The 27,289-nt window shown below is 42.0% G+C and overlaps 1 protein-coding gene across 3 annotated transcripts in view; it reads right to left on the bottom strand.

The window, feature by feature from the left end:
* DRC11 (dynein regulatory complex subunit 11) overlaps window positions 1–27,289 on the bottom strand; it is a 111,755-nt gene that overhangs the window by 15,828 nt on the left and 68,638 nt on the right. For 2 of the 3 annotated variants that reach the window (XM_074829803.1, XM_074829804.1), the window contains exons 10-15: window positions 23,098–23,204; window positions 22,789–22,884; window positions 15,772–15,833; window positions 12,884–12,966; window positions 9,931–10,038; window positions 6,348–6,547 (exon numbers count right to left, since the gene is read on the bottom strand). In XM_074829803.1, coding sequence (XP_074685904.1) covers window positions 6,348–6,547; window positions 9,931–10,038; window positions 12,884–12,966; window positions 15,772–15,833; window positions 22,789–22,884; window positions 23,098–23,204 — 656 coding nt within the window. The remainder of the gene's footprint in view (window positions 1–6,347; window positions 6,548–9,930; window positions 10,039–12,883; window positions 12,967–15,771; window positions 15,834–22,788; window positions 22,885–23,097; window positions 23,205–27,289) is intronic. The other variant, XM_074829805.1, reaches the window with a different exon arrangement.

Here is a 27,289-nt window from a genome sequence, read left to right as displayed (position 1 = left end):
CAAACCACTCTGGTGGGTCACAGAGGCTTGATTTGCTCTTCAGGAAAATAACTATGAAAAAAGCCTTCTCGTCCTGCTGTCTGTCAACATTCATCAAAGATCAAACAGCAGTTTTGAAAGCCTTGGGTTAAACTTTTCAAACTTGAGAGCCAGAGTTTAACGGTTAAATTGTTACACTTGAAAATACAGAAACTTGATTCTTGCTGGGCACATGTGCACAAGGCTCCTCCAAAATTGAAGGTTTTGGAATTTTTTTTAAAAGGCCCAAGACTAAGATTTTTCTGGAAGCTCAAGTTGTTGCTGAAAACTGCTCAATACTCTGTAGTTTATATTCACAGAAATGCTTCAAAGCAGCTAAAGCAGCAAGATGCTGAAACCTGTGATTAGACCTTATCTGTGGGAGCCTCACCAGGAAAATATTCCAGTGCTACAGTGATGCTGCTGCTGTTTTCTGGTTTGTTGGACAGAAAATAACTATAAATACTATCTTCCAACAGGATGCATTTCATTTTTTGACATTAGAGTAGCACAATGTAAAACTGCTTTGTCACAGAAATAACACTATAGTTGAGCGCTGGTGACATTTAACACTTCAAGGGTCTGGGCTTCTAGCAGGCTGAACTGCACTAAGAGAAAAGAACTGCTCTGGGATGCCTGGAAGAAAGGCTGACTGTACTGTTCCAAAATTTCAACTGTAATAGAAGAGTCTTGTGAGGCATGGAAATGCTAAATATATAGAAACTAGGGTTTGCTAGGGTAAATTGTACCTGGTTCTTCAGGCTGCCAGAAAAATAACATGTCTGAAGGGACAATACAGCAGTGGTTATGAATAAATGAACCTGATTCAGTGGGAAAAACCTGACAGACTTCAAAATTGTGTTGTCTCTAAATGCTGGGATTATATAATTTAATCTTAAATAAACTCCATTGCATTCCTTTTTTTTGGTATAACACTTTTCTAATCACCTCTGACTTGCTAAATAGCATAACCAAATAGCCTGATAACAGAGTTCCCTAACAGTGATGGTGTTGAAATACTTCTGCAGCCTGCTGCTCTGGAAAACTCCATGTTCAGTAGAGATGGCTGCACAGCACACACTGAGCTGTTGATACACATACACGACTTCTCCGCTGGTATTTCCTCCTGGCCACCTCTTTCTCAACCTTTTAGCCTGGTCAGCATTGCACTAATAACATTTTCCCATGTGTGGCTTTTTGTACAATGTGCTTTCTGTGTGCTGCTGCAGCCCTGGTAAAGGACCCGAGAGGGGTTGTCTCACTCTGGTAGTGATTAACCTGATGGCTGCCTTATGGTTGCTAATGGAAGGCCAGTGCTTGTCATTTTTATTGCCTCAGAGTTAAGCCTTAGGAACAACCTGCATTTTTACACTTCTGTGTTGCAGAGTCATGCGTTCTACCTTCTCTCCCCAGTCCTTTCTGGATTTGTTCTTGTTTCTAAGCATTCTTCGCTATCCTTCTTTGCATCTTTTAGATAAGCTGTTGCACTGCAGCAGTGTTTTGTGCCCTGATGGGAACACAGGAGAGCAGAGCCATCAGTTGGTATGAGCTGACAGAAAGCTCCACTGAGTTCAGACTGGCTCAGTACATGGAAAATGTGGCTTAATTGAAATATTCCAGCAAGTTCTGGTTCATGCTTGAAGGATGAGTTTTGTTTTAGGGTTATAGTGCTTCTATATTAGAGACAGATCCTCTCTTTTCACTCCTAAGCAGAGCTGACCTGGCAGGCTTTGCTGTGTCTATGGAGAACACAAGTGCTTGGGCTTGGTGTTCGCAGCTTTTTTCAACAGTTTTCCTATTCGATATTAATCTTCCTTACATTTCCTTTGAATAGGCAGATTGAAACGTTGGTGTTTTCCTGTCCTGGTATACGAAGTCATTTCCTCTGTACGACACTTAAAATGCCTGCTTTGAGTAACACACAAGCCTCTCTTTTGGGTCAGGGCTGGTATGTCTCTTGAAAGTCTCCTCCCCAAAATCTGGGAGGGGGGAAAAAAAGAATTTGGCTCTTGCATCTGAAACAAATTAAAGTTTCATTTTTTCCAATGCTATTCACTTGTTTAGGGTGTCTCCCACAAAACAAATGCTAGCAGCCAACACTCAGTTATGGACGGAAAGTTTCCTAATGGTCACTTTATGCTCTCCAGAGTTTCCTTTCATTACAGAAACCCCGTTTGCAGATGTGATAGGTAATCGAAAGTGCAAGGTTACTTCACCTTTACCACAGAGCACCATTAATTCTTATTTACTAAATCTTGGTGTTTAATGATGGTTATATGGATCATAAGATAACAGAAAAAGAAGTGTCATGTTTCCTGTCATTCACCTATAAGTGGAAGGTCTACATTCTGCTTGACTAACTCTATTATATAAAGGCACTTCTGGAAAGCTGGAGTAGAAAGCTTGCTTGACAACAGTCACAGTTGCTGTTTGCAAAAAAGAAGTGTCTGATTATGGAGATGTGGTGAATCTTTCAGTGATCACCTGCACATGAGGCACTTTAACAAGGTGTACCATGGTGTGTCTGACTGAGAGGTGTGAATATGAAATACTATGTCAGCTGCAAGATACCATTTGCTTTCATGGCTTGTCTGCTATATGTGCCACTGTATACTGTAGTCTTACAATAATCAAAATATATTTACAGCAAACTTTTTTTACCATGGTGAAAAATAAACTTTTTTTTTTGGCAAATACCAATGTTCAGCTTCCTCTGGTCAAGGAGTTTTGTTTTGCTTGTGTTTGCTTCAGTTTGGGTAACAGTGGATTCCTGAAGATCAGGATATAAAAGATTCCTTATACTTCGATTCCTTGTGAAACTATTTCCCTTGCTGCAACTTGTGTCTGTTGCTTCTTGTCTCGTTGCTGTGCTCCTCTGGGAAACGTCTGGCTCTGTACTGTCCCATGAAGCCCCTGAAAACAGCAGTTAGACTCCCTCTCACTCCAGCCTTCTCTTAGGCTGAAACAACTGGGTTTGTTCAGGTCATTTCATGCACTCCAGCCCCCTTATCTTCATGGCTTTCAACTGCACCTGCTTAGCTTGTCAGTGCCTGTCTTGTAAGAAGGTAGTGCAATACTGGACACAGTGTCCAGCTGTAGTCTTATAACTGCCAAATAACAGGGAACAATTAACTGCTTTAAGATGTTGGCTATACTCTTGCTGATATAGGCCAGTGTTTGACTTTTTGCTGCATGAACATGCTGTTGGCTCATGTTCAACCTGTTGTCCTTAAACTTCTCTGGGCAACTTGTTCCCAGTGCCTCACCACCCTCAAACTGAAGAATTTCTTCCTTATCGCTAATCTAAGTCTCCCCTCTTTCAGTTTAAAACTGTTACCCCTTGTCATATCCCTACACCCCCTGATGCAGAGTCCCTCCCCACCTTTCCTGTAGCCCCTTTCAGTACTGGAAGGCCGCTATAAGGTCTCCCTGGAGCCTTCTCTTCTCCAGCTGAACCCCTCCAACTCTCTCAGCCTGTCCTCGCAGGGGAGGTGCTCCAGCCCCCTGATCATCTTTGTGGCCTCCTCAGGTCCATGTCTTTCTTATGTTGGTGCCCCCAGAGCTGGACACAGCACTGCAGGTGGGGAGTAGAGGTGGAGAATCCCCTCCCTCACCCTGCTGGCCACACTTCTCTTGATGCAGCCTGGGACACAGTTGGCTTTCTGGGCTGTGAGTGCACATTGCTGGCTCACAGTCAGTTTCCATCCACCGCTACCCCCAAGTCCTTCTCCTTGGGGCTGCTCTCGATCCACTCCTCAACCAGCCTGTATTTGTGCTTGGGATTTCCCTGACCCATGGGCAGGACCTTGCACTTGGCCTTGTTGAACTCCATGAGGTTCACATGGTCCCACCTCTCCAGCCTGTCCAGGTCTCTCTGGATGGCACATCCCTTCCCTCCAGTGTGTCGGCCGCACCACACAGCTTGGTGTTGGAGAAATTGCTCCCACTGTCTGTGTCCCAACACCCACCCCTGAGGAACAGCACTTGTCACCGCTCTCCACTTGGATATCGAGCCATTGACCACAACTCTTTGAGTGTGACCATCCAGCCAACTCCTTATCCACTGAGTGGTCCATCCATCAAATCCATGTCTCTCCAATGTAGAGACAAGGATGTCATGCAGGACAGTGTCAAAAGCTTTGCACAAGTCCAGGCAGATGACATCAGTTGCTCTTGCCTTATCCACCAGCACTATAACCCCATTGTAGAAGGCCAACGAATGGGGAACAATTTGCCCTTAGTGAAGCCATGTTGGCTGTCACTGATCACATCCTTATTTTCCATATGCCCGAGCATATTTTCCAGGACCATCTGCTCCATGATCTTACTGGGCGCATGACTTGTAGTTCCCTGGGTCCTGTTTATTTCCCTTCTTAAAAATGGGGATTACATTACCCCTTTTCCCAGTCAGTGGGAACTTTGCCAGACTGCCATGACTTCTCAAATGTGATGGATAGTGGCTTAGACACCTCATCTGCCAGTTCCCTCAGACCTGCAGCTGCATCTCATCAGATCCCATGGACTTGTGTACCTTCAGGCTCCATAGGTGGTCTCAAATCTGATCTTCTCCTACAGTGGGAAGTTCTTCCTTCTCCCTGTCCCTGCCTTTGCTTTCTGTGTCTTGGCTGGTGTGGCTGGAGCCCTTGTTGGTGAAGACTGAGGCAAAAAAGTTGTTGAGTATCTCAGCCTTCTCCATGTCCCAGGTGATCAAGTCTCCCTTTTCCTTCCAGAGAGGGCCCACATTTTCTCTAGTCTTCCTTTTATCACTGACATACCTGTAAAAGCTTCTTTTCTTTTTTGTTGCCCTTGATGTCCCTGGCCAGATTTAGTTCTATCAGGGCTTTGGCCTTCCTAACCTGATCCCTGGCTGCTTGGGCAGTTTCTCTGTATTCCTCCCAGGCTATCTGTCCTTGCTTTTAATCTCTGTAGGCTTTCCTTCTGTGTTTGAGCTTGTCCAGGAGCTCCTTGTTCATCCATGCAGACCTCCTCCCAATCTTACCTGACTGACACACACACATTTTAACGTATGTTCCAGTTATTGTATATATTATATATACGCATGTATACAAAAAACCTTAATATCTTCAGATGGAATCTTCTGTACAAGTAAAAAGGCTGCCCTACTTTCTCCTGTGTTTAAAGGCCTTGTGCTATAGCAGGGACTAAATGATGGAAAAATGGTGTGTGTGCTGTTCCTGCAGCCAGAAATGTGCTTTGCTATTGATGAGGACAGAGAAACTAAGTGGAGAAGGGTGAAATTGCAGAGTGGAGGGAGGAGAAGGGAGTGTTAACTCAGTCTAATGGCACTAGCTTGTGTCAGGGAGTGCTAGACCCAGTGTTAGTGTTATGTCATCAAAGGTACATGATCACAGCACTGTCGTTTTTCCTTAGGCACTACTCTGACCAGCAAGAAATGGGGTCCTTGGGGACTGCTTTGCTTTTAACTGTGAAACCTGTCTTTTCTGGGCATAAAGGCACCTGTCACAAAACCTGCTATAATACTGGATTTAATAAACCACATCTGATAAATCCCAGGGAAAGCCAATTTGAAATCAGTCTTTTAGTAGGCCTCTGGCACTGGAAAAATATTGTATCTTTTTCTAGTGTATGTGCTGTGTTTTTTCTAAGAGTATTTTGTCTGGAAATGTTTACCAGCTTCCTTCCTTAGCAAAAACATTGAGGACTCAAAATGTGGAAGAAATCCTCCCAGAACCGTGTCTTTTTTCTGAAGAGGGTGTGGGATATGTTCTTCACAGTTCATATGCCTACTTTCATTTCCAGACTTCTCATACATTTCTGTTAATGTAATCCTGAACTAGGATTCCCTCTTTTGAAAAGCTTGCTGATAGGTAAACAGAGAGCAGTTTAGGGGAGAGTTGTTTTACAGCAACAGTCCCAGAGAGGAAATTTTTGACCACCCCCGGTCTAGTATTTGATTAAATGCTGCATGGCAAACATTCCTGACTGATGTGCATATAAACAGAGAACAGAATTTTCTCTATCTATGATGTTTTTCATATAAGTTAATATAAAGCTTGCACAAATGTTAATGTGAAAAATATGCCTACTACAAGCGATTTCTCAAGGGGCATTAGATCCTCTATGACGGTGCACACACTGGCTGTCAACAAGTGGTTTTTAAAACTAGGAAGCAGGGAGGGAATTTCAAAGTGGGTTGGCAGTCCTTTGAACCTTGGGCAGCTTTGCCCTCGTATGACTGGTGTGCACGTTCCTCAGTATGGAGGAACTACAATTCAGTTCCCTATTTGTTCCACAAAAGATGTGAAGAAGTGAACCAGCTTTGTAGAGAAGTACACAAAACACAGTACCTTGAGAATCATGTGAAGCATGATCTGCATGCCATTCTTGCCTGGATATTTCCCAGCAATGTTGGAAGCAGATAAGTTGAAGAGATTGGCTCCTGTTTCTGTGCAGATGGCATGGACCAACATTTTCTTTCCAACACCAGCAGGTCCAGCTAGTAACAAGGCTTTCACCAAAGGAGCCTTCTCATGGACGGTTTGGGAACCTGTAAAAAGTTGTATGGCACTATTACTGCTCTCATTTAAGTCTGCCATAAAGGTGATTCTTCACTGTAAATAATTTATAATGTGAATTCATTGTTTCCTTAATATGGCTCTTGAGTTCAGTTCTGTATAACCAGAGTTGTGGCTATAGCACGTCTGAGTTAACATCCCTGTTAGCAAGACTCAACCATCCTTATTTGCACCTTCTGATGGGCAGACTTGAGCTCTGAATCTATGTGAGCTAAAAGAACGGCAGTTTATGAGTAAATTTTTGAGGATGGACACAAGGTAAGAGCACTGAAATGAAGCTGCCGGTGGTGGCTATGTGTACAGACAAGCCTTGCACAGGGACACTTGCCTTCAGTGACACAGCAGCTGCCACCTCCCTCCCTGAGCTGTCAGGCAGAGGCAGTGCTAGAGATGTACCTGTGGCTTTAAGCTCTGCGTTGTTGTCAGAGCAGGTCCTCGCTTTCTGCAACTGGACAACGACGTAGACTCATGTTGCACATGAGACCAGCAGAATTCCTTCCTCCTGCTGTCTGAAATGACAATTTCCAGCTTGCCCATCTTTAGAGAAAACAAACTAGTGGGACTATCTGTTGGAGCTGCATTCGTCAGTAATTTTGAAACCAGCTGTTACCGTGTGTTTTATTTTCTCTCCTTTGACTTCTGCATGCGCCTCCCTTTTTTGGGGTAATTTTTCCTCTTAAATGTAACTGCTGTTCAGTGAGTATTGGAGGCTCTGACTGTTTGTCACTTTAGGCTAGCTCTGCGCCAAAATCCTTCGCTGCTGTTATCCCCCTCTACGCATGCCTGCTGAGTGTAGTGTTAGCTTACGTGCAGCGGAGCTAATGTTATTCCCCAGTCTGGAACATGGCAGCTGCATGTTGCAGAGCAGGTACGATATATCTGCTAGGAGAAGAAGGATCCTCTTCTGTTCCCTTCATTTTATCTGGGTGAGCAAATGCAAATGCCAGGGTTGCTATGCTTCACTTGTTCTGCCACCAGCAGTGACTGCTCAGCATTTCTAAATCTGTCTCTACGGCCGCTCCAGGTAAATTCAATCTGGGCTGTATGAAATATGCTCCATCACCTGGGAAAGCCTAGCAGAAATGCCTGCATTGTGAAAACAGAACTACAGAGAGAGATTTAGGTGGCTGATGGTGATAGAACTTGCCTTCCCTGCAGCTCTGTCACTGTCACAGGTGAACCTCCAGAGATGGAAGAAGCAGGAAATATCAAATGCTTTATCTATACCCACTGGTAGTCCAGTAACCTCACTGTCTCGATGCCTAAAAACATCCTGGCAGTAGTGGTGGTGGTTACAAAATCAGATTTGAAAATTTCAGTGAGCATCCACTACTTCTGAAGGTCTTTGAGACTGGTGTTCTATCAGGCTATGGGACTCGTGGGGGAAACCAGCTCCAAACGTGATGGGCTGTGGAGGGAGCCTATGGCTTAGCCTGGAAAAGTTCTCCAGGTTAAGGGGGACAGCTAGGTAAGAATAGTATTTAAAAACAAATCCAATCAGGCTGCCTATCTATGTCCTAATGGTTTAACATCCTAAATAAATGACAATGGACTGAGTGCTAAGATGAATGCCATTATTTCAGCACTGTGCAGGATGTAGTGAAGTTGTCAGCCACTCAGGCTTTATTAATATTTGGTCGTTCCATACCAATCTATTACTATTACACATAGATTTATTATGAGAGGAGCAGCAGACTCCTCTGTGGTTAAAGATGAAGTATATCTTCTACTATTATTTCTCCTTTCAGCTGCTTATAATTTTCTCAGTGCCATTTAAGCTGGAGCTTTCCTTGCCATCAGGTGACTATTTTGAGAAAAACTTTCACTTCTACACATACACAATTATATAATGATTAACTAGTTCTGAGGCCAATTAAGTAAAATGTCATCCATAACATATCACCTAAAAGGTGAAACCATTCCTGTGCCTTTTTTTTGGCTCATGTAATACCTTTTTTTTTTTAAATTGAAGGCATTTTTCAAACTGCTATTGTAAATACATACTGTTTGTTTAACTAGTCCAGGGTCTCTTCTCCCTAGATTTTTAGACAATTGTATAAAAGGCAGAAAATTTATGGGTTCTCTTTCCTCTTGCCTTGGGGGTGTCTTGGGGCTTGATTTAACTAGATTAGATGGTGCTAAAACATAACCTTGGAGGAGTTATCTGATATGTGAAATACCACATTGCAATCAGTGCAGACAGGGATAACTGCTGAGCTCTCTCAGCTGATTGCGGTCAAACTTGCAGCCAACCCCTGAGGGTTTACCCAAAACCAGCTGAGAGTGTTTTAGATGGGAAGAGCCCCATCTAGGTTGAAGGCAGGGGTGCTGCTAGCATCCTGTTCGTTAACCTGACTTCAGATTGAACTGTAGGGCAGCAGGAGCACACTTCTCTACCCGAAACCTGAATGAAGCAGACTTGTGCCATAGAGAGCTTGGTGCAGTAGTGCACATGGAGCCTGCTTTGGGGACGGGGAGCTGGGAAGTGCCTGAGGAGAGCCACAGAGCACGTATGTACAGAAGAGCCCGAGCATCAGTCTTTCTGGAAGGTGTGCAAGAAAAGCAGAAGCTCTGTGTCAGCTTTGCTCCATTTGCCAGAATGGGAGGCAGGGAGACATCAGCTATTTTGCCCTATAAAGGGGATCAGCAGACAAAATGAGACAGCCTGGGGGAGGATATGCCTTGTTAAAATCTCCCTGAAATCCAATCAGGAATGGAAAAGGATGCAAGCGAAGTATGAGCAGAGGCCCTTGAGACAGGCACTTCTTGCAATCACTAGAGTTTGACTTAATGCCGTTCCCAAGTAAAATATGGGATAGATTTTACATTAAAAGCAAACAACATGACCCAGCAAAGCCTTGTTGGATATTGGCTAAGCCTGGCATTAAAACTGCAAGGGCATTTAAAAGTGTTCTCTCTGATGTACAAAATGTATTCAGACTAATTCCTTAAACGATTGCATTGTTTAGTGCTGAGTAACATTAGCCAGCTTGTAAAAGGTAAATTGCAACCTTAGCCCTTCCCTTAACTTGATTAATTTTGATCACTGGAGCTTGTTTTAGCTATTATCTTTCCCAAGTGATTTCCTTTTATGTGCTGCCATTCGCAAACTGTTAACATGCAAACAGAGATGGTATGGAAACGCAATACTTGACAATAGCATGTGCAAGCTCCTTTATGCACTATTAAAATGATATGGTCTTCACTCAGAAGGCTTAATTGAAAAACAATTATACTGCAAAATGCTTTAGATTACGATTAATCAAGCCCTGTCAAAGCCAGTAAAAATGCATGTTACTGACAGGAAGCAAAGCCATTGTATTCTGCCCTCTAGTAATTTTTGCTGCGCTCTTACCTAATGGCAATATTCCATAGAGCGCTATTAGCTGTCTGACATCTGCAAGAGAGGGCATTGGCTCTGTATCTGCCTGACGAAGTGTGGTCCCCAGATAGCTGTACTCGCCTGTAGGGAGGAAGCATGGGCTTAATAAATGTGACAGTGCATTGTTATAAAATGCATAACTCAAGTAATGAAAAACTACCATAGAATACCAATATAACGTGCTCTCAGCCAACGCAGTACTGTCAGGGGACAGGGACTCAAACGGGGCAATATTGTTGTGGAATGTGGCCCTGAGAAATTTGAAAGGTGAACTGCAAAGGAAAATGAAGTTAAACACACTGTGGACTTTCCCTTCCAGACTGTGGAAGGCATTCAGCAGAGCAGTCAGTCTCGAGTAACCTTTTAAAGAAACTTTGTGGAGAAGAATCATTAGTAGCACCATAAATCACACTGCTGGCAAAGGATTTCCAGATTTGGGATTTTGCAGGGCTGGAATCCCAGTGAACCACGCTCTATCAAAAGGATTTCAAAAAGGGGGAAAAGAGATTTTTAACAAGCTTTCCTCTGGCTGCATCACATCTCGGCTTCTCACTATGTTAGACGTTTAAGCGTGTCACCTAATTTGGTGGGGCTTTTTGCTTTTTTGCAGTTCACATTTTTGGTTCAGAAAAACCTCCACAAAACAATCCAAGAAAACTAAAAGTCACTGACATGAACTGAAACGATCTAATCTTGCCTCAGCTCTTGTTACAGAGCCATAATCACGTCGCTTGCCCTGTCAAAGTCCATATACAAGACATGCTAGAGAACAAAGATCCAGAGGATGGGCCGCAATCAGGAAAACTAGTTGTAACGATGCAGTCAATTATTATTTTTAGCATAAATTACATGTAATTATGGTGAATATTATTGAAAAATAATAGTATATTATGTTTTATTGGAGATAAAAAGGGAGAGCACTAGAGCTCTCTGGAGCAGAGGTAAATTAGCAATGGTTAAGAGAGAAAGTGGAGTTGTAATTTGGGGGCAAAAAGGCAGACAAGCCCCGGTGCAACTGCCCCATCCCCTCTGAAGAATAAAATTCATTTCATGTTTTATCTTTTATTTAAGGAGAAATCAAAAGAACTGGATAGGAATTAATCTTCACAGATTTAATTAGAAGGCATCAAAGGGTTTAATTGCAACTGAACATAAATCACAGTGGATATTCTCTGACTAATTTAGATAAGGTCACCAAGAAAATTAGTTCAGTGATGTCGGTTTGTCATAGAGAGGGGACATTTTCAGTGCCTTTACTTGCTGTGTAGCACAATTCCACTCTTTGTCCTTTTCCCAGGAACTGGGAGTAAGTGACCTTCCTTATGCTTCAGCCCTGTAAGAGATGAGCAGATGAGGACTTCTTTCTCCGCAGGCTTTTACTGTGTCCTTGGATCCTTAGAGGGAGGGGTTTTTCGGATTTTTTTTTTAAAAAAAAAAGCTAGGTCCAGATCCTAGGCCAACTTTAAATACCTTCTGTATCTCGTTCTGGCAACTCAGAAGCATGACTGAGTTTGAGTGGGGAAGAGCTGGCTTTGACAGTCTGGGCCACCTCCTTGCTGTCTGCATGGGTCAGCATTTGTGCTGGGACATGGGAGGGACCTGGCACGAGTGTAGGCAGCCAGGTGAATGTTGCTGGGCTCTGCACTTCTATGCCCAGTATCTTCTGCTGCTGGGAAGTGAATATTCCTAATGTAACTTGGAGCAGTCCTTGTGTTGCTCTATGCTGCAGAGGAGCCAAGGCTTCAAACCTCAGGGTCAAGGGAAGATGGCCCAAAGCCATCTGAGCCTGTTTCAGAGTTTGATGTTACCAGCTGTTAATTATTATCTCCTGGCTAAGATGTGCTTTAAAAGCATCTGTGGCAAGAAATATTTGGACAAAAGCAACCTTGAAGGTATTGGTTGGGTGAATGAAGGAATAATGAAAATCTTCCATTACTTTACTTCATGATCCTCAATGAGCATAAAATGGATGGAATTACTTGTTAATTCAGCCTTCAACAGAGTGGGCAAAGACTCTGAAGGCAATAATTGGTGCTTCTAAGAGTTTGCATAGACATGGCGTTTAGAGGTGTTGTACAACAATCTAGCTTTTCTGGCCCAGACACGTACTCTGCTAACAGACAGTGGCACTGTGGCTTCTGGATGTCTGCAAATTCAAATAACGGTGGCCTTCGAAACAACTGAATCTTGAGTTTTTTTGCTGCTAAGGTTTCTGTGATTTTACTGTATATCACCAAATGCTTTTGGAGATGGTGTCAGAACCCTGTGCAGCCTGCACATGGCTTTTTTTTTTTCATTTGGTCTGTGTAGAGCATAGGCAAGCATGTCTGACTGCAGCTGCAGGTAACAGAAACTGGACAACAGGACTATGAAATGCAGAACTAGGTAGAGACACATCTTACTCAAATCAAAGGCCAGATATGCCTCAAAGCACTGCTCAAAGTTCATGGGCAGTCAGGGAAGTGGAGGTAAGGGGGCAAGTCTCCTCTGCTGAATGAACAAATGCTGAAGGTATGATTTTTGCTGTTCTCTGGGAAATATTCTGCATGGATTATGACCCCTAGTCTGATAGACTTGCACTGTCTTGCCAATGTCTGTCCATTGCCCCTTAAAGGATGTCCTGGTTCCACCTCAGAGTGGCGTGTGACATCCAAAAACATTCAAGGCTTCCAGGTGCTGGTGCCTGGAGCGAAGCACCAGCTTTACAAACAGGTCCTGGTTTCAGTAGCAGAAGTGAAAGGTACTAAGCACTCTGCAGAAAGAGACTTGATTTGCATACATGGCTTTAGATATTCAAGTTTGAAAGTCCTGAAAGCGTAATTACTCTTGAACTCACTCTTGACTGGAAATAGGGGTCAGTGAACACTGCATGGCTGGAGGTTTGGTTAGATTAAACGCCATATTAGCTGTAAAATGTGTACTTTACCAACATAATCGGAGAGATTCACGGTCTTGGCTTTTATTAGTAATCCTTCTTCCGCTAGTTCCCTGTACAGAGAATCGATGGTCCTACGGACAAGAGACATCACTCAGAAATTCTAGGGCACTGTAAGTAAAAGCTCAGTCCTTCAATAACTGAACTAGCATGAGAGTTATTTATGTTTCCTAGCTTTATAAATGTGTTTTGTAGCTCAGAGGTAAAGATGATTAGTGCCATCAATATGAAATCAATAAATACTGTTTTCTGCGTTATGGTGAGGAATCTCTTTTACTACCTCACACACTGCATGGCTCCCTCTCACACCGATTCCATTACCCATTTCCAGGTGATGCAAGATCAGTTATGACTTGTGTAATAGACTCATTCATTAATACCAATTACTGGGAAATTATTTTTAAATTATACAATAATAGCAACCCTAACACTACTATACCTATTCACTTAGCTCTCCAATTAGTAGTAATGCATTAATTCTTCTTGGAATTTATTCTGTTTGCAATAGACAGCCTCATCTCATCAAGAACATACTGGGAATGACTTGATCAGAGCAACCAGTGGTTTACCTACTGCAGTGTTAGGGTAGTGCTGGCCAAGGGGGGACTGGGGGAAAACATACAGTGGAAACCAGCAGAACTTTTCCAGTGGAGTGGTTTCTTTCTATCTCTCTTAGTGTCTGAAAATAGCTCCCAGTAACTGAGAACTTAATAGACTTCCATTTGTATCTGGTTTTCTGTTGGTATGGAAGTTCTCCACACTCTCTCTTTCAGAGTTCTATCTAAGTATTCATTTCAATGCATTTTTGGCACTAGGTTCTACAGATTGATACTGCCTCAAGGATGATATAAAATGAATAAGCCTGTTGGAAAGCCTTGTTGTACTGTTAGTCAAAACGATACTGATTTGAACCTTTTTAGGTCTTCCACTGTTTGTGCACTTTTCACATCCTCTTCCTTCAATATCTGAGCATTTTTTGTCTTTGTCGCTTTTCATCTTTGTCACCTATCTTAATTGGACATTCTGGTATGGCTACAATAAAAATATTTAACAGCAACTCTCAGCTGGCTAATAAAACTACATATACAATTTGAGGTCTGCAGCCTTTTTCCATTTCAGCTGGGAAGTTTTATGTTTATGCAGTGTTAGTGGCATAATTAATATAGCAGTGGTAATAAGCAAATACAAAATTTAATGCACCTTCAACAATGTTGATTTTGCCACTCTGACTCTTGCTTTCATTCTCGGTGATTTTTGTATTGAGTATGTGTCATAAAACAAGCAGAAGGTAGAATGGGACTAACCTGACAGTTCTGTTGGGAGCACGACTTCTACTTTTCCTGTCTTATTATTTTTACTGTGCAAGCTTAATGATGCATGCCCTGAGTCTCCTCCAAGTAAGTGTGCTGTGATCGGTCTTTGTCGACTAAAGCCCCCTGTGCCTCCTCCACCATACCAAAACAGAGATGAACCTGAGCTTCTGCTCATGGTTATTTCTGAAATGCTTCCTCTTTTCCTGCTCAGCAGTGAAGAGCAAAGCATGGAGCCAAAATGCGACATAAATTCTGATGAAAAACCAGCCTCTAAAAAGCTTGTGTTCTTAAATGGCTGTATGTTGTACTAAGTTTATATATAAAGAAGCATGTATGTGCAAGAGTAATTTTAAAAGCACAGACCTTGGCACTGTTCTTGTAAGAGAGGTCATGCTCTGTCATAATCCGTGACGCATTTATTTTAAATATTTGCTTGGAGAGGTTTTTTATTTTAAAGCAGGTAAAGACATCATTGACTGATTGTGTAGTGCTAGTACCCAAATGATCTAGTCCAGGTCTTGCTATGCATGTCTTACACAAATGGATTTGTGGGGTGAATCCTGTGTGCTTTCTCCTGTAGTGATTGAGTGTGTTTGTCTTCAAGCTGTTCTCCAGCCCTGCTCTCTTGGGAACTGGGTCTGCTCCTGCCCTGCACTGCTGCTGGGTCAGCAAGTCCTAGCAGTGATATCTCTGCGTAGGTGTCTGTGTTGTGTGTACGGGTGAAAAATGGCTGGATTATCAGTGAATGCATCACGAGCCCACTGAAAATGTAATGTCAAAAGAAGAAATCCTCTCAAATCCTCCAAATAAAATAAGGGTGCTTCAAAGAGCAAAGGTACACAAGAAATTGCCAGGTCTGCCAGAACTTTTATTGATAAATAAGGCTGATTTATGACATGTACATTATACCTCAGATGTGAAGGGTGATTTATAGAGTACAGGGGCCTGTCTACAGCCTTCCTTATCAGGCTTCAGCTGGGGTGGAAAAATCTGACAGTCAACAAAACAGCCAGGTGCTTCTGCACCTGCAGAGAGGATGGGAAGGAGGCAAACATGTCCAATAACCTGCCTAAATGTTACATGTGCTTAGCTTTGCAACTGGAATTCACCTGACTGAAGTTAGTAGAGACTGGCCCTAATGGTGTGTCGTTGCAGAATGGGGATCTTAATTTGTATCTGTTCTTGAAGATGGTGAAAAACAAGGTCTGTGCTGTGTAGCATTAAAGCAGTGTTTTGTTGCCCTGTTATTTGTGGTGCTGCGAAGCTGTTGGCCAGGCAGGGGCAGTGGGAAGGTTGCAGCATTCACTGGGAATGCAAAAAAGGTTTTAGCTAAAGTGTATCTGCTCTAAGTTTATAAAATACTTTTTTAATTATCTAGGCTTTGAATGGATTTTATAGCTGTGAGTAAAGAGGTTTTATGTATTGTAGGGCTCTTGATGCTGGTAGGCGTAGCAGTGTTGAGATGCTCCTTGTGTAAATAAAACCTAAAAGGGTTGATAGCATATCTAATGCAAAGAGGATGCAGTCTCATTGTCTGAATCTCAGGTAAACAAGTTCTCTCTTTACCTGTCAGGAGTTAGATCTTCCTCCATCTCGGGTATCTTTTTCCTCATGACCGTCTTTTTTTTCTGAGGACCACAAAACCAGGCAGGAATTAGTGACCTTAGTACAGATATATATATTTGAATGTACTGAAGCAAAGTGAGGGCCAGAACAGCAAATGTTTCAGTGTTTGAATGTGGCCTTTGTTACTGAAGGAACCCAAAGGGAAAAATCATATCCTTGAATGCTCTGAGGGAAGGAAGTCATGTCCCTGTTTATAAAAGCACAGATGTTCTCAAGTGCCTCACCAAGGCACAGGAGAGGTGGAGCACCCCTGGGCTGAAGAGCTATGTCCAGCCTACGAGTCTCATGCAGAGCCTGTGGCAGGTACCCTTGAACCGGGCTCTGCATGAAGTAACCTGGTGGCTGCTGCTTTCTCCTAGAATACAGCTGTTGAGGGAGCCTGTACACCTGATCTGCAGCTGCCACCTCCCCAAGAGCACCGTACTTCCAAGCCATCAGTCCTGCTTCTTCCAGTGTAGGCTGTATACAAAAGATTACCAGGGTCATTTGCTCAGAGAGAAAACTCTTCTCTCCTTCCTTTTTGGAGCATGACTCTGTAGTTGAGTGGGTATGGCCCTTACCCAAGAGGGAAACAGGAAGGAAAAGGGTGTGGGGTCCAAGTAACTGCTCCAGAGACTGTTCAAGCTTTTTTTTTTTTTTTTCACGTTGGGGTAAAATATATAGGCAGCTTCCTTGAGGGTCACACAGGGTGCTTACAGCTGGACCAGGACCCAAAACCAACCCTCCCGAGTCTCTGGCTAGTATCCTAACCATTAAATATCCTTCTGCCTTCTCTTTCCTAATACCTCAGGGAAGAAGCTTGAAGAGGTCAGAAAAACACGACCTGCTCTTCTCTTGATATTTTCACCACACTTTCACTATGGGAGGGCTTTGACTTGTGTGACTAGTTTCTTTACACACTGCAAAAAACCCATGGAAAACATAAATAAGAAAGATGTGAATCAGTGATGTCAAGCCCCTCCATTAATTAACTGCTCACAAGCCATAAATATGATTAGGGATAATTAGTAGTGGAGAGGGCATCATTAATCCATGTTAGTGCCCACCACTGGTGTCCATACTTAAGTTCTGCAAAGCACTTTAGAATGACTTCAGTGGAACTATTTACACCATGACATTTGTGCACCGTGGGATTTCTTCAACTGCTTAAATTTAAGCATGTGCTTAAATGCTTAGTTGATCAAGACAGCTTATTCTTTCCAAAAGTTTACATTCACTTTCCTGGGAATACAGTCGTTTACTTTATTATTTTTTTTTTAATAGTGAATACTTCTGCAGAGCTCTAGAGGCTATGTTGTTCAGTTAAAAAATCCTATCCAATTATCTGGAAAATGCTGTGGTGGCTTTTTTTTTTCTAGAATGGATCAGTAGTGTCCAGAAATACATCAACTGTAAGTTTTCAAGGACAGTCGCAATGTAAATAACCTATGGTTCAATCACCTGTTAGTGTTTACAATACACAAAGATCATCTAGATGAAAATGTAAATTAAACCCAGAACTATATGGGTAAGCTAACTGGGAAAAGGTGATGTTTTTATGTTTTGGATTAGAATAATGCAAATAACTCTGTATCTGCAGAACTACACCTCAGGTTTCTTTACATAAATAAGCTTAGCAGCAAATACTTGTTAGAATGTGCCAGTGGGGTTTTGTTTTAAAGGAAAGGAATGGGAAGAACAAAGCATATGTCATGCTGTTTTAACAACTGAGGAAATACTGAGACTGTCAGCGGTTTATTTCTGCTGTTCCTCCAGCTTTGTCTCTTTAACCTTTCTTCCAACAAGCTAGAAATTACATATCATGAGGTCTGACTGGGGAGAAAAGCTCATTTCTACCTATGTAAAGACACTAAGCATATGTTGAATTTATTGGCCAACTGGTATTGTCCTCAAGGCAGCTTCACCAATAAAGTAACTCCAGAGCAAAACAAAAATGAACTATGCAGGGGAAAAATGTGTTTTCCTAATTAACATCAGCATTTATGGGAAATTTGGCAAACACTGAGATGCGATAAGGGGAAATATGAATTGTAGACAATGGCTTTCCTCCAAAATGTCTTATTGGGAACTGCTTATATTTAGAAAATGATAATGTTTAATGAATGTGAACATGCTCATCATTTATAACAGAAATCTCCTTGTTTCTATCTCTGAAATGTCAGTCTAGCTTCTGTGTAGCCATCCGTTTACTCGGTTATTTTCTGCTTTGATAAGTCACATGTAGTGAACTGCATTAGCTATTAGCTGGCAGATGACAGAAGACTGCCTTCCGTGCTCAGTGTGGTATCTTGTCTTACTGTGTGGGCACATGAAAATGTTTTGAGTAGCGCAGAGGTTGCTACGAGAAAACGCAGAGCTAATTTCAGTCCAGATTCCAGAGTAGAGCGTCTCTGGCACCAGAAGGTAGAGGGTAGCCAAAATGTCTCATTGAGAGAATTGTTCCACATTGGAACTGCAGGATCTGTGTCACCCTTTGGCTGTGATCACACAAGTCCTGCTGCTATCGGTTGTTTGCAGCTACTACCACCAACTATGTGGAAAAGTAACGAGAGGAAAGCACTCCTGTGATTTAAGGGAAATGACAGCGTATAGGCAGCAGTCTGTGAAGTGAGTGAGTGGATTCCTTGGATCATGGGTGATGCCTGGATGGGAGGCTGAGTAAGTGCAGATTTGCATTGTGTGTGTATCTGCTCTGGGTTGAGAAATCTTTTTCTGGCAATGCCAAGATACAGAGAGTAGTCTCTGATACTTGCACTAAAAAAGTCCTTAGACAAAGATGTTCCCACTGATAATTAAGCTCTTGCTAAATGAGGGGCTCTGATCTGTAATCCCTGTTGGATTTAGCTATAGCATCCAAAGAGGTTACAGCCCCCACAGCTGGCTGAGAGCTCTGAGTGCTAATCTCCATCAGCTACAGAAAATCCAACTCGGGTTGTTAATCACTGTCCTCAAACCCACCCTTTCCTCAGTTCTGGCCCAGCCTGTCTTCTGGGCTTATTCACTATGGCTCTTCTCTTATCAAGCCTCCAGACTGATGTCAATATTTTTGTCATAGCTATTGCTATAGTTAACCTCTTGTGGTTTTCTTTGTTTCTGTCTGGATGCATCAGAAAGGGGATATCCAAAACCGCACTGAGATGCTAGCAAGGCCTATTTCAGAAGCAACTTTTACACGCTCAGGTTCCCATGTCCCCTCTTTCTGTTTTTTCTGAATTCTGGCCATGTCTTTGTCTATGTGTGGGTGTGTGGTTGCTTTACCTGCAGTGGGATCGGAAACAAATCCTTGGGGGACCAGAGCAGGAAAAGCAGTACAATGGGCTTGATAACAGGCACTCTGATAAGCACTCAAATGTAACTTCCAGGTCACTAAATGCAGAGAGCAGCTCTGTCAGCTCTTATGTTGGGTGGAAGCCAGTTTAAAGAAGTTAGGTCTGTGCTGGTTTACTTGGCTGCAGATTCCTAAGAGAAAGACACTTGGCTGTAAGCCCTCTGCATACCATGGGTGGGTACATGGCATCCATCTAGAAGAAGTACTTGTGAAGCTGGTGGGTTGTGTTGAGCCACCCAAATCAGAAGCTTGGGCTGAGAGCAGAAAGGGGTGTACTCAGAACAACAACATTTCACTGAAAAGTTTGCGCTGGCACGAGGATGCCACCAACTTTTTAGAAATCAACTACTTTGGTAAATGATAGTCCTGTCTCCTCCACTTCAGGTGCTTTATAAAAGGCTTCTCTAGGCTGTGTGGGGACTTAGACCTTCTGACATCTCTTTGCCAGCTTTCCTAGACATCAATGCCATATCCCTCACTAGGAGGTAATCTCCCTTCAAATCTTTCCTCAGCCTGTTTTTACACAGGTTCTTACAGTACCAGCTTGCTGATCCATGGCTGGGCGGATGACAAGCTGCCACTGTACACAGTGAAGAAAAATGTAATTTGCAGCAGAGCTGAACCACATTCCTTTGTTTCTGTTGTATCCCCATCCCCTCTCCTGTGACAGTCAGATCAAGAGCTATCTGAAACAATTGGAATCCAGCACAGTGGGCCTCTTAATGAGGACACTTGTGCTCTATACCCCATCAATGCTGGACCATAAGGACAAATAATAGTGGGACAGTCTGTGGTGTGAGATGCTTCCAACATGGATAGAGGCACAGGATCTGTGCCTCACACGACAGCAGTGTGGCTTGCTGCATATTATCAGAAAAAGATTTGGGTTGGAAGGGACCTTAAACACCATCTAGTTCCAATCCCCTGCCATGAGCAGGGACACCTTCCACTAGATCAGGTTGCTCAAAGCCCCGTCCAACCTGGCCTTGAACACTGCCAGAGGGAGGTGCAACCTAATTAGTTTAGGTATTTCCAGACCAGTCTACTGGTCTGAAGACCTATTTGTACTGAGAAGAGCAATTTGCCTTTCCACCCAAGATGATTCTTCCACAAAGGTGGCAAAAGAGCTTTTTATCTTCAGGGGCAATAAGAGCAATTCCTGGTAGGGTTAAGTGTCACCTTTTAGCATTAAGTGGTATTTGAAGGTTTGGGAGTCAGTGATAAAGTTCAGCCTAGAAAGTAGACTGCATGGAAATAAAGGAGTGGCCTACTGATATGCCTGGAGCTGTTAAATTTTGTTTATTTAAGATTTGAGACATCTGAAACACTGACTGGGAGGGAGTTTCTGCTTTTCCTTTAGAGTGCAATTCTAAAATGTCCTTGCTGAATCACCCACAAAAGGGGCTTCCAAACAGAATTTCAAACTCAAATTACCTCTTGTGGGTAAGACAGGTTTGTTTGGTTTTTTTTAATATGGATTTGACAGAATTTTTAAAAGTTGTAAACTACTTATCCTAAGGTGTGCTTGAAAAGGCAGAGGACATCTATCCTGAACACCCCTGGGTAATGACTATTCCCTGACAATGAAAAAAGCCCTAGTTCTACTGGGGTGTCTACCTACGAAGAATGTAGAAGAAATCCCTCCTTACAACAGACAGGAGGCCAAATGTGGCATTGTGAATTTGGGGTAACTGCCCCTAGGCAGAAAATTCCATTTTTAAGAGTTCAACTTAAAAAAATTACGCTTGCTACCCATTCCCCACTGACAGAGTGCAGACAAAGGTTTGACTTCTCTGAAGAACGTTGAATCCTTCTAAGAATGCTTTTCTTTGCAGAATATCCCTTTTGGGCGAAAAAAAAAAGTTTTACATTGTGCTCCAGATGCGTTCATGGCTACGATGAGAATCCAAGCCTGCTGTTACTTCACATTGCATAGCTGGGGGGGAGACATATGGGACCTAGGATGTGGTAATACATGCCTTGAAGTACTGGAGGCTTTTTGCTGAATAACAAATTAATAAGCTGCTCCCAACACTTGCCAGCTCCTATTAGTTTTGTTATATAGGCCAGATTTTCATAAAGCACACCTGAAGTATGTCTGCACAGATATGTACACACTGTTGGTTTATGGACTGAGATATTTATGCAAACACTAATTAGAAAAGGCCTTTGCTAATGCCAATTGGACATTTCAAATAGTTCTGCACAAGGAAGATGTGTTTTGGCTAAAACTGGATACCTCCTTCCATTCCCCACCCGTAAAATAGAACCGTTTTTCTTCAGAGAAAATCTGTAGGGAACTTGTATTATTTAATTAGTACTTCTTTCCTCTCTTCTCCCCTCCCTCATTCTCTCAGGCTACTGGCACAACTTGGGAAAACAAAAGTTAAATAACCTCCCTCCACCCAAAACCATTCCAACGCTATATTGAAGGAGGAAAACCCCACCCCAGGATAAAGCTTTGTAATTCCAATGTGACATTTTGAAGCAGAGTTTTGACCAGCTGACCCGAATGCATCTGCCCACGGCAACTTTGGGAAGATTGTTGCAATATTTTGTCTGTATATCTTAAGCCACCCTATTTTTGAAACAGATTTAACAATCCAATTGGTGTCGGATTTCAGAGTCGCTCCAGTCTTGCATTATTAAATTGTCCCTGTACGTTTGTTAGGTGAAAGAGCATTTTTAAAGATAACTTGAGTAGAAGTACTGCAACAGCAAGCATTTGCATGCTAAATGGCTTATAGAAATAAAATACAACATGAGATTAGGGTTGGCTATTTGCCCTGAGGATTTTAAGTGGATCTCCTGATTGAACAGTAGGGTTTGTAAGCTTTGAGTTATTTTGCACTGACATGATCTATAGTTTAGATGCTTGGGTGAGGGATTTGGGGAACCACAAACTGTGGAATTCTGCATATGGTAATACTGTGAAACTAGATGTGAATGTGACACGTGCTGTGTTTCAGTGGGTAACACACATTAAAAATAATGTATGTCTTTAACTTATTTTATATGCTTAAATAAACTTGGATTAATTGCAAGTTCCCAACCCCTTCAATAATAAGTAGTAACACAATTAAACAATGTGTACCTGGCTTTATGTGATATATGTGCTGTTACAGATAAATGAAAGGTTACACCAGAACATTCAAAGTTAATTTTTTTGGTGTACAGTTTTGAAACCAGTCCTCATTTAGGAGAACAGCCTGCAGCTGGAAAACTTACTGGCACCCAGATCCATCTTGGAAAACTGTATTAATCTGAAGCTGTCACCTTAAAGAGAAGGATTGCTTGGATTTTCCTGTTTGACTGGACCAGAGGATTTCAAGAGGGTGTGTATCCCTTTTGAAAATCTGATCTATCCTCTAATGATTTATCTCTGGAATAGTTCAACATGTCCTAAGCAGTATTTATAAAGTTCAAGGAATAATAACAGCTAAAGGAAAAGGCCCTGAAAAAAGCCACAGGTGAATAAATTTTTAAATGTTTCTGACTTGAGATTCAGTCAATGTTTAGGGTGGACATTTTGATACTGGTATCTGTGAGACTAGGGTTTGCACTGAATACCATGGTATCTGGGCAGAAAGGGAGATTTACCCTGAATTCTCCCAACTTGCTGCTCTTACCTTTTCACCTTTTCTTCTTTTTTTCTGTTTGTCACTCTTCTCTCCATCCACAGCCAGTTTGAGATTCTTCAGTTTCTCTTGCATCAATTCATCAACCTAATCAGACAAACACAGCTGAATTTTTCTAAGTCTTCTGTTCTGCCACCACACTTCAGACAAACGTTCAGCTAAACAAGCGTTAAAGCAAAGAACAGATAGTAGGGAGTCTGGAAGGAGGTAAGGTCTATGCCAGGGCCAGTTCTTACAGCTGTAGAGAAATATACACAGGCAATGCACACTATTAGTGTCCTCCTACTATTGTAAGCACACCTGCACTCTGATCTCTTCCTCCACTTCTTCCCGTTTCTCTTCTTTGATCAGCTCCGGGTCATGATCCTGGAGAAAATCCCATCCCTCATCTCTGTTCTGCCAAATGGCTGTTATCCAAAACACAGAAGAAAGGGGAAAAAAGTTACAGAAGCCATTGGTTTCTCCATCTGCTTCTGGAGGCAAAAAATAGGTAGTTGTAGGCAGCTTTTATTAAATTATTAGCTGTATGAAAGTATCAGGCTCTAGGGACCCTTACCAAGTTCAGAGCAGTGTTGTGTTAGGATCTGTAAATCTTGAGGTTAACTTTTTTTGCCTTGGGCTATAAATTGGTATCAGATTTCAGGAGGATAATGGGATATGGAGGCTGTCATTTTCTGGTTGTAAAACTGAATACCTGGAGTGTTGTTCATCTTTAAGAGCAGGTAGTACAGTATTGGCTGAACCATATCGTGCCTGCCGTTGGCATTCTTCTTCTCTCTGTTTAATAGCATAGTGCTTAAATCTTTACCATGAAGAAGTCCCAAAGATGGCTCCTGTCCTGAGGAGTGTGGTCTCTATGCATGTCTCTTGGCTGGCATAATGCAGGCTTGGGGACCAAGGGAAGGTGTTTAGTTTAAACCAGGGAGTTTCCTTGTTCTCTCCTGCTCAGTTATCTAATGCTAAGTTAAAGCTGCTGCAACCTTGTGAGTTAGCCTTTGTAGTAATTCACATGAAGCTGAAATATGGGCCAGGAGTACTGGTACAGGCATAAAAGCCTGCACAGAGAACATGGAAATGGGAGTGTGAGGGCACAGTGAGTCTGTGACAGAGCAATAACCTGCATCCACCCCACAGGTGACATACAGCCACACAGAGTTTTAACTTTGGGGAGTTTTAAGCTTGATGTAGTAATTGAGAGGCAGTCGAAGTCTTTTCCAAAAAGAGACAAGGCCCACCTGATATAGCACCTCTATTTCTTAGGGTTGTGTAAAGGATAAACAATGAGACCTAACTTCAGGAACAAAGCAAGCTTGTGCACACTGATGATCAAAAAACCCACCCCCTGTTTATTATAAAGTAGCTAATGATCCTGAGGTGCAGTTTTTTATTTTTGTTGAGGTAAACTGCGATTTGCTCTTTAGAAAGAAAACTAAATTAAGTCTGGCAAGCTCAGTGCATATCTGAATTCTCTGCTATTAGCAAAAGGTACCTCTTTTATTGGAAATGTCTCCCTCCTTTCTACAGTTTTTGAGCTAATTCGAAGGAAGACAAGTGATATCTTGCATTTCCTTGCATTTCAAGCCCTGATAGTATCTTTATAAATGACAGCTAATCTCCAGCAGTATGTGCTAATTCAATTTCCAGATGATTTAAAATGACAGCTTTCCACTTCAAGACATAGGCTCCATTATGAATCTGTTTTGTACAGGGTACTCTTTCCTGTACCCACTGCCATTTCTAAGGCACTATAAATTCAGGAAGGTTTTCACAGTACCCATAGGAGATCATTCAAGTTTTAGTCGAGTTAATATAGTACTGGCTGCTATTTCCATCCCCTACAAATTTCCAGAGTCCAATTACGTGCAGAGTATTTGTGGCTTTACACATAGGGAATAGTTTTTGCAGGTGAGTAGTCTTAATTTCATAACTGAAAACAGTAGAGATGGAGAAGGGCAGTGGATTTTTTGGTAATGAGGAAAGAAACTCAAAGGTATAGACATTAATTTCTTTAAATTACTTGCGGGTCATCAGATGGCATGACAGATGTCACGTAGTATTTCAAGAGGGAAAGCTGATTTGCCCTAGTTAAAAGGTACCTCCTCCAGGGTTACCAGCCTGGAATTTCAGCCTTGGGGAAAGGGGATGTTACATGGGAGTTATGTGAATTTTTAAATGCTTTCCTCACTGGGTCAACAGGTTGCAAGTGCTATGTTTTCACAGGAGTACTAGGTTTTAGGTATTTATTTTTCATAGAGGGATCTATAGATTTTTTTACTGTTTTTTTCATAATTGTTTATTGTCATTTTGTAAATTGATTAGTGGTTAATATCCACTGCAGGCAAACCGGTGACAGTCCCCACAGATTAGGCAGCTGCCTCTGATACTACCTGGCAATGAGTTTTCTGAGTGCTATATTAGCCACTAGGTTAGAGGTCCCTAATTTTAGAAGAGATCAGTAACTCATAGGTGTTAGATGCTATGTTGTTCTTTTATAGATCAACAAAATATTTCAAAGTTATTTTTAAAGTAAGGTCAGGAGGCTAAGGATGTTATGTTTTCACTGGCTGGTCAAAAGAGCCTGGTATTTTGTTACAGACAGGGTCCTCCAGCAATGGGAGCTATTTTTGTGCGTGTGTGTACGCAGTGCAGTTTATATCACCTCCTCTAAAATAGTGCATGGTTATCTTTGGATTATTTTATATGCATACCTCTCTAGCTCAGAACTCAAAAGACAGCCCAGTCCACTAACGTGACTGCTAACAACGCCAGCATTAGATTTTACTCTGAAGACTAGTAGGTAATTCCAATATCCCTGAATTTCAGCGAACAACTTGTGACTAATAATTGAAATATATTTATCTGAAGCATGAAGCTTTTTTAAAATTACGACTTTCAATCTCCTGGTAAAAGGATTTGAATCCTTTAATGCCTGGTTAAAAAAACATAGTATCACCACACCTTAAAGTTTGGGCCAGGGAGTATTTGGGTTGAACTCAAATATCCTCTGCAACACTGAGCAAGTCATAAATATCAACTCGCAATCTGTATAGTGGGGGGAATAGCACATTGCTGCCTCACAGCACAGGGTACTGCAAAAACAAACCCCGGGAAGGTGGAGGTAATGAATCTGACTGCTTACATTTGTTCCACATAAACTCTTGCTGTGCCAGTGTAAAAGTAGATGTCACACGGAAACTGGCTGTTTCCAACATCAGTGTATAAAGAAAGTGTTTTAGGTAGAGCTTGGCAAATGTAGTTTAGCAACTAGCAAAACTGCCACATACAGTTCTAGAAGAATACAAATCTTCATGAATTCCAGTGAAGTTTAGGTAGTAGTTCTAGCTTGGTAGAGGAGAAAAAAAATTGGGGTGGAAAAGTCTGCAACTGAAATGCTTAGATATTTGTGAAAACTGATCTACATATTTTTAAATATTTAAGTAACCTAAGAACAAAGTAACCAGTTTCAGGGGATGGGATGACTTTCTTAATGGTAAGTATTGGGGGTGTATGTGTGACTAAACAATGTTTGTGGTTTTAGGTAAACTTTAGACACACTCATAAGGGTCTTTAATTTATTCCATTGTAGGCATCTGATATAAACCTTTCTTAATCAAGCTCCCTTCAATAATGTTTTCAAGATAGATGCACTAATAAATTTGAACTTCTGTGCAAATTGTTATAGTGACTGAGCTATTTCTACATAAGAATAAAGTTCCTAGAAAGACCAAACTCAAACCTCTTTTTGCCTAAAAAAATTCTGCTACTGAAATGAAAGCAAGATAAAATTAAAACAAGAAACTGCTTACACTATTCTGGTCAGAAGTTATTCTAGATTTGATTCTGGAGGCCTTGAAAAAGGAACCTTATCCATGGCCAGATTGAAAGCAAAATTATTCTGAACCACCACCAGGTAGTATTGTGATAGTGTCCTGTAATAAAAAGCACTAAGTGCTTGTGAATGAGGCAGGGGATTGTGCTGCATGGAGGAATTAACAGCTGTTTACTAAAAATAAATACGGTGTTGAACAGACTTGGTTCACTAGAAGGAAAAAAAACCACATGAAGTTCAACTGAACAGCTATAGACTCTTACAGTGCATAAGACAGAACTGTAGCTATTCTTTGAAGCTTGCAAGTGAGCTCTTTCCACTCTGAGGATTTCTGGTTGTGCTCTGTGTAGAAAATGGTTCCTTCTTATGTGCTTTTAGAGCTAGGGGAGTAGCTGTCAGCTCTGGCAGGACGGGCTGGTGATGAGCATCGGTGTTTAATTCTGAATGCCAGGCTCGAGTCTTTATCTATCACAAAAGGATGCTGCCCGTGCCTGACCTACCTGAGCACATTATTGCGGTGTACCTGCAAGTGCTGCCAGTACATAATGGGGAGATGGAGGTACTCATGCTGACTGGCTTTAGGCATCCCAATTCAGGTGCCTGAATAGGAACACAGGCTCCACAGACAGTTAATAGGCTGTGGAGTTGCCCCTGGGAGGCCTT

This window comes from Strix aluco, chromosome 6 (assembly GCF_031877795.1).
Source record: "Strix aluco isolate bStrAlu1 chromosome 6, bStrAlu1.hap1, whole genome shotgun sequence".
Lineage (NCBI taxonomy): Eukaryota > Metazoa > Chordata > Aves > Strigiformes > Strigidae > Strix > Strix aluco.
Note: the sequence above shows the minus strand (reverse complement) of the source record. Positions and strands in the feature narration are given on the sequence as shown.